The sequence below is a fragment of the Eufriesea mexicana genome, unplaced genomic scaffold (assembly GCF_001483705.2).
Source record: "Eufriesea mexicana isolate 0111107269 unplaced genomic scaffold, ASM148370v2 scaffold1844, whole genome shotgun sequence".
NCBI lineage: Eukaryota > Metazoa > Arthropoda > Insecta > Hymenoptera > Apidae > Eufriesea > Eufriesea mexicana.
In genome coordinates, this window is record NW_016909945.1 from 31,217 (window position 1) to 39,013 (window position 7,797).

General features: G+C 29.0%; 2 protein-coding genes across 2 annotated transcripts; both read left to right on the top strand.

Moving 5' to 3' along the window:
- Positions 1–711: 711 nt before the first annotated feature.
- Positions 712–2,184, top strand: LOC108549239 (uncharacterized). The gene is made up of 3 exons (XM_017902533.1): positions 712–790; positions 1,138–1,293; positions 1,993–2,184. Exons 1-3 carry the CDS (start codon positions 740–742, stop codon positions 2,182–2,184), a joined length of 399 nt encoding a protein of 132 aa, XP_017758022.1. The 5' UTR covers positions 712–739.
- An 895-nt stretch (positions 2,185–3,079) lies between these two features.
- Positions 3,080–5,257, top strand: LOC108549246 (uncharacterized). Its single transcript, XM_017902541.1, has 4 exons — positions 3,080–3,158; positions 3,506–3,661; positions 4,361–4,519; positions 5,111–5,257. Exons 1-4 carry the CDS (start codon positions 3,108–3,110, stop codon positions 5,255–5,257), a joined length of 513 nt encoding a protein of 170 aa, XP_017758030.1. The 5' UTR covers positions 3,080–3,107.
- The last annotated feature ends 2,540 nt before the right edge of the window (positions 5,258–7,797 follow it).

The window sequence follows — 7,797 nt, forward strand, 5'->3', positions numbered from 1 at the left end:
AAATCGTCACATATATATTTTATTACATTATTACATTGTATTATATACATTTTGTATATATAATATACAATATATAAAATGCAAGACGTGGAACTTGGAACAAAGTGACCATCTCGGAATTTTTGTTCAACAAATCTCGAATCGATATATTCGAAAGGATCGATATATTTTTTCAGTATACCAAGAAAGGACTAAAAATCGTCACATATATATTTTATTATATACATTTTGTACATATAATATTCAATCTATAAAATGCAAGACGTGGAACTTGGAACAAAGTGACCATCTCGGAATTTTTTTCAACAAATCTCGAATCGATATATTCGAAATGATCGATATATTTCTTCAGTATACCAAGATATGACTAAAAATCGTCACATATATATTTTATTATTTTATTATATTTTATTATATACACTTTGTACGTACATGTATCGTATATTTTGAGTTTATAATAAACTGCACGTAATAATGAATAGCATGTGATACAGTGATATGAAAAGGATCACGTTTCTCATAATTACGATGTTCGTGACAGGAGTATCAAAATGGTTACTCATTGTGGCAGCTTCGCAATTTCGAGGAGACAATAATTTCTGATAAAATCACAGATCTAGCAGATATTACGTTTCCTTGTGTAATTCTATTTCTGGGATAACTTAACAAATGGCAAAAGCAACGTTTAATATCGTTCATTACTACGTTGGAACAGGCCACTTGGCATACGTCTGTCAGGATGCTTTTCTGGTCGTTGGCAGCTTGTGCACTGACATGGTGCACAGTGCAGGTGAGCACAAAATAATAAAAAGTCCTCTGCTAAATTAATTTTATTATGAATTGTGGAAATAAATATCCTGTGATATTATTTCACGAATTATAATTTGTTTGACTAGATAGATTATGCAACTTTATGGATTATGGAATGTAACTATGGATTATTCAATTTTATTTTTATTTTTGTGACGAAAGATAAAGGTTGTGAAAATATTAATTTTGTGGATATTTATTGTTATTGTTAATAGTGATTATTATTAACACTGTCGTAATTGTCATAATAAAAAGAGTTGGCTTGGAATTATGTTTATGGTAGATTTTAATATGGATATTTTAAATGTGTTCTTTTGTCAAAATCAGGCAACTTATGACGTGATATTCGAAGATGTTGACTGCTCTCAAGTTAACGAGGAATATATATCAACATGCGAGTTAGAGCTGGACTACGACAGTACATATGGGGCCAGTATGAGCACGTACATAGAGGTTATTAAGGATTTTCCCCCCGATGTGAATGTACGTACTTACAATATTATTATGCGATAATTGTTACGCAATTATTATGCAATAAATAACGACCTTATCGTGATATCGAATACTTGTAATTAAAAATTTCAAAGTTCAAAATTTCAGATTTTATTATACAATAAAATTAAAAAAGAAACATTGGAAAATCATCGTATCATAATTCAGATGACATAGAAATATTTATTACTTTTGTTAAAATTACACAAATTTTATAGTTTAATATAAAACGATTTGCTTTGTAGACAATGTATTTAGATGATATAATGAGATAATGTAATACGATTAAGAATGCAATATAGTATACTAAAGTAACGATTGAGCAGTGTGCAGAAAATTGTATGTTTAAGCATAATTATGATTCCAAATATTAAATAACAATTGTGTCATGAAAATATAAGCTCATAGTAAATCTAAATTAGGAACCAATCATAGCAATAACAGAAACATTATAAATGGTATAAAATGATGAGCCTGAAACTATATTATACATTATAGTAAATTAATTCTAATAATAATTCTAACAAATAATATACTCTCATTAGATTTTTCATTTTTATTTCAATTTTATTAGTAATAAAATATTCGCTTTGCTCAAAAGTTATTTAGAATTGTTTTTCTTTTATAATTTTCTCATGGATTGATTCCGCAATAATCGTGTTGTATGCTAACTTTTATTTATTTCCGTAGATAATAGCCGATGTATTCACGGTTCGAATGGGTGAATATACGGTTGATGTTGGTCTACACGTGGAAGTAAATCTCTGCGAAGTTGCGGAAGATCCGAATTCTATAGCTGTTCCGATATTAAGAGCAGTCGACATGAACGGTCCTTGCCCACCAACAGCGGTTTGTAAAATAATTTGTAAAACGAAGGTGTAAAATAGAGCAAAACATAAACCGTTTGGGCGCTAGGAGTCGTTGGAGAAATCCGGCGGAAACGAACTAAGTGACCCAATGGCGCTAGTTACTTTTACGCTGGAAACAAGCAAAGTGGCGCGAATTTTAAACATTATATTCGCGTTTTTCTCGGTTTATCTTAAAAAATGTCGACTAACGCGAATTTTGAATATCGTAATCGCGTCTGCTTTGATTTGTACTGAAAAATGCAAATGGCGGGAATTTTGAACAACGCGATCGTGTTCATTTCGATTCACGTTGGAAAATTCAAAGTGGCACGAATTTTAAACATTATATTCGCGTTTGTTTCGATTTAACGAAAGGATCGATATATTTTTTCAGTATACCAAGAAAGGACTAAAAATCGTCACATATATATTTTATTATATACATTTTGTACATATAATATTCAATCTATAAAATGCAAGACGTGGAACTTGGAACAAAGTGACCATCTCGGAATTTTTTTCAACAAATCTCGAATCGATATATTCGAAATGATCGATATATTTCTTCAGTATACCAAGATATGACTAAAAATCGTCACATATATATTTTATTATTTTATTATATTTTATTATATACACTTTGTACGTACATGTATCGTATATTTTGAGTTTATAATAAACTGCACGTAATAATGAATAGCATGTGATACAGTGATATGAAAAGGATCACGTTTCTCATAATTACGATGTTCGTGACAGGAGTATCAAAATGGTTACTCATTGTGGCAGCTTCGCAATTTCGAGGAGACAATAATTTCTGATAAAATCACAGATCTAGCAGATATTACGTTTCCTTGTGTAATTCTATTTCTGGGATAACTTAACAAATGGCAAAAGCAACGTTTAATATCGTTCATTACTACGTTGGAACAGGCCACTTGGCATACGTCTGTCAGGATGCTTTTCTGGTCGTTGGCAGCTTGTGCACTGACATGGTGCACAGTGCAGGTGAGCACAAAATAATAAAAAGTCCTCTGCTAAATTAATTTTATTATGAATTGTGGAAATAAATATCCTGTGATATTATTTCACGAATTATAATTTGTTTGACTAGATAGATTATGCAACTTTATGGATTATGGAATGTAACTATGGATTATTCAATTTTATTTTTATTTTTGTGACGAAAGATAAAGGTTGTGAAAATATTAATTTTGTGGATATTTATTGTTATTGTTAATAGTGATTATTATTAACACTGTCGTAATTGTCATAATAAAAAGAGTTGGCTTGGAATTATGTTTATGGTAGATTTTAATATGGATATTTTAAATGTGTTCTTTTGTCAAAATCAGGCAACTTATGACGTGATATTCGAAGATGTTGACTGCTCTCAAGTTAACGAGGAATATATATCAACATGCGAGTTAGAGCTGGACTACGACAGTACATATGGGGCCAGTATGAGCACGTACATAGAGGTTATTAAGGATTTTCCCCCCGATGTGAATGTACGTACTTACAATATTATTATGCGATAATTGTTACGCAATTATTATGCAATAAATAACGACCTTATCGTGATATCGAATACTTGTAATTAAAAATTTCAAAGTTCAAAATTTCAGATTTTATTATACAATAAAATTAAAAAAGAAACATTGGAAAATCATCGTATCATAATTCAGATGACATAGAAATATTTATTACTTTTGTTAAAATTACACAAATTTTATAGTTTAATATAAAACGATTTGCTTTGTAGACAATGTATTTAGATGATATAATGAGATAATGTAATACGATTAAGAATGCAATATAGTATACTAAAGTAACGATTGAGCAGTGTGCAGAAAATTGTATGTTTAAGCATAATTATGATTCCAAATATTAAATAACAATTGTGTCATGAAAATATAAGCTCATAGTAAATCTAAATTAGGAACCAATCATAGCAATAACAGAAACATTATAAATGGTATAAAATGATGAGCCTGAAACTATATTATACATTATAGTAAATTAATTCTAATAATAATTCTAACAAATAATATACTCTCATTAGATTTTTCATTTTTATTTCAATTTTATTAGTAATAAAATATTCGCTTTGCTCAAAAGTTATTTAGAATTGTTTTTCTTTTATAATTTTCTCATGGATTGATTCCGCAATAATCGTGTTGTATGCTAACTTTTATTTATTTCCGTAGATAATAGCCGATGTATTCACGGTTCGAATGGGTGAATATACGGTTGATGTTGGTCTACACGTGGAAGTAAATCTCTGCGAAGTTGCGGAAGATCCGAATTCTATAGCTGTTCCGATATTAAGAGCAGTCGACATGAACGGTCCTTGCCCACCAACAGCGGTTTGTAAAATAATTTGTAAAACGAAGGTGTAAAATAGAGCAAAACATAAACCGTTTGGGCGCTAGGAGTCGTTGGAGAAATCCGGCGGAAACGAACTAAGTGACCCAATGGCGCTAGTTACTTTTACGCTGGAAACAAGCAAAGTGGCGCGAATTTTAAACATTATATTCGCGTTTTTCTCGGTTTATCTTAAAAAATGTCGACTAACGCGAATTTTGAATATCGTAATCGCGTCTGCTTTGATTTGTACTGAAAAATGCAAATGGCGGGAATTTTGAACAACGCGATCGTGTTCATTTCGATTCACGTTGGAAAATTCAAAGTGGCACGAATTTTAAACATTATATTCGCGTTTGTTTCGATTTACGCTAAAGAATATCAACTGGAGCGAATTTTGAATATCGTAATCGCGTTTGTTTTGATTTATACCGAAAGATGCAAAGTGGCGGGAATTTTAAATATTATCACCGCGCTTGTTTCGATTTACGCTAAAGAATGTCGAGTAGCGCGAATTTTAAATATCGCAATCGCGTTTGGTTTGATTTATACCGAAAGATGCCAAGTTCTGAATCTGTTTTATGTCATTTCAGAGAACTTATCAACTAGACGAATACGTGATCGACAATATGGATGGTTTGCCACCGACATTTCCCAGTGGTCACTATTTAATAAATATGACGTTTTATACTGGAGATACCACAATAGTGCACTTCGATGTTTATATAAGAGTCTACTGATCAATTTTTCGAATGTACCTCTGTACGAATGATTTAAAATATAGTTCAACCTGCAAGCATTTGATGCATATATCGCGTCGTTTTAATATCACAATCTGCAAACTACCATTCGTGTATTTCGTATATTTTTTGAAATAGAGGAGGAAATCGTGAGTATCATAAGACTGTTAAATTAAAACATTCTATGCTAAATGTTCTGAGAATTTAAATAATAAAATATTAAACTATCGACTAATAAAATTTCACATATAACAATTTAAAGAATTAAAATATTCAATATTAAAATCTGAAGAATTATTATTTACAGTATTAAGATATTAGGTGCTAAAATTTAAAATATTAATTACTATGATTGTTAATATTCAATATCCATCAAATTATTAATAATCATAATATTAAATGAATATTAATTATATTGAAATTTAGAATATTAACAACTGTAAGTCTAATCGAAATTTATTTGAAAAATCTAAGTACTATAATACTAAGTAAATTTTTGTTTTATCCACAACTGTTTATTGTTATTAAACGTGGCTTTCTCCCCAAATAAACAACAGCAAAGGCCTCATCTAAGGGGAACCTAAAATTTAAATAAGCTCGAAAGAAAACCTTTTCTTTTTTAAATGTTATACTATCAATTCCTCCAGGTGTCTCGTACATTGCAGTAATATACGAGGGACTCGAAGCTGTCATACACCCTTATACACATACATGCATACTTTCTTCGAGGGTACATAGAAATTGCGTAAAGTAAATTTTACGATGTCCTTGTAAATGAGAAACGTGGAATAAAATTTAATAGAACAACGCATAACGTCGCCTTTCATTTCTCGCGATATTGTCGTAGGCTATAAAATTCGATATTTAGATCGGCCAAAGGACGATAAAGAGAAAAAAAGAAAATGAGAAAGAAAAGAGAAAAATAAATAAATACGAACGACTTTTTAACATAAAGTGATTAAAAAATAAACTCCTAATTTTTAAAATGAGAATGAATCTTCTAACGTATCATAGTTACTCAGAAACATGAATAATTATAATTATAAACAATTTTCATTTTCCATTTTAACTAAAAATCAATTGTCGAAAACTGAGGGTGATAGAGTAATTTCGATTACAAGAATTACTCAAAATGTGTATTACAGATTATAATTCGCGTTGAACAGTATTTTAAACGGTGAAAGTACAATCAGATAAGATATGTAATAAAGATTAAGGTATTAAAGATATGTAATAAACAAAGAAAATCTAGACTGCAATTAAAAGAAACAGAAATAATCTTCACATCTCTTTAGCAAAGACACCTGTCAAGAAATCTCTAAGAAAAATATATACTGATCCCTTTAGAACTGAACAATTTTTATTTAAAAAATATCTTTATTACTATACTATTTATAGTATTATTATACTATTACTATACTTTAATAAAATAGTATAGTGTTATTTAAAATAATATAGTAAAATAGTATAATAAAATAATATACTGAGTATACTAGAATATATAGTATACTATACTATTACTATACTTTAATAAAAATTAAAACAAAATCGAAGTGTTAAATTTTTCCGAGACACCCTGTATAGATACACGTATAATATATAATATATAATGTATAATATGCATGTATATTACGCTAACGTTCGAAAAGATGCTCGAGCAACAGGATTAAGCAAGATGGAAATGCAAAAGTGATATGTTTTTAATTTCCCTTTGGATATTACTCGGAAAATAGGAACGAAAACGAATTTCATCTCAGTTCTCGATCCTTCGTTCGATTTCATTCGGTCATGTATCACATTTTCAGCAGCAGTGCGAATAAATTTAACTGCGAACATCTGAATCACTTTTATGCTACGATAACGCTGTTCAGCCATATTCAAGGACGAAAGGCGATGTTATTATTGCAATCTAGATACTCACTATGAATACCTTTAAATGGATTCGTCGAATGATATGGTTTTATTGTTACGAAGCTTATCTAGGTGAAGTTGTAAAAGTTTCCGAGCACAGGATCTAGATGGGAAGTTATAGTGTAATTAAAAATAATGTAGCCTCCTGAAATAGGGTAAGTTACCCTGGGAGATTGAATTTTGCATATTCCTATTCGGTGGACTGAGATATGTGCATAGTGGATTCTTTAGTCTATTATAATTCTATTTTTATGCAATTTTCATTTCTCCATTATCCGATTTTGTTAGGTAAATATTATAATAAAATATAATATTAGAAATGATTAGAGTGATTTAAAATAGAACAATTAATTTTCTAATTTTTGGATATAATGTATAAATAATATATAATAAATAAGAAATATAAAATAATATATAAATTTGTATAGTATATTATTATTTTATAATAAAAATTATAATAAAATATAATATTAGAAATGATTAGAGTGATTTAAAATAGAACAATTAATTTTCTAATTTTTGGATATAATGTATAAATAATATATAATAAATAAGAAATATAAAATAATATATAAATTTGTATAGTATATTATTATTTTATAATAAAAATTATAATAAAATATAATATT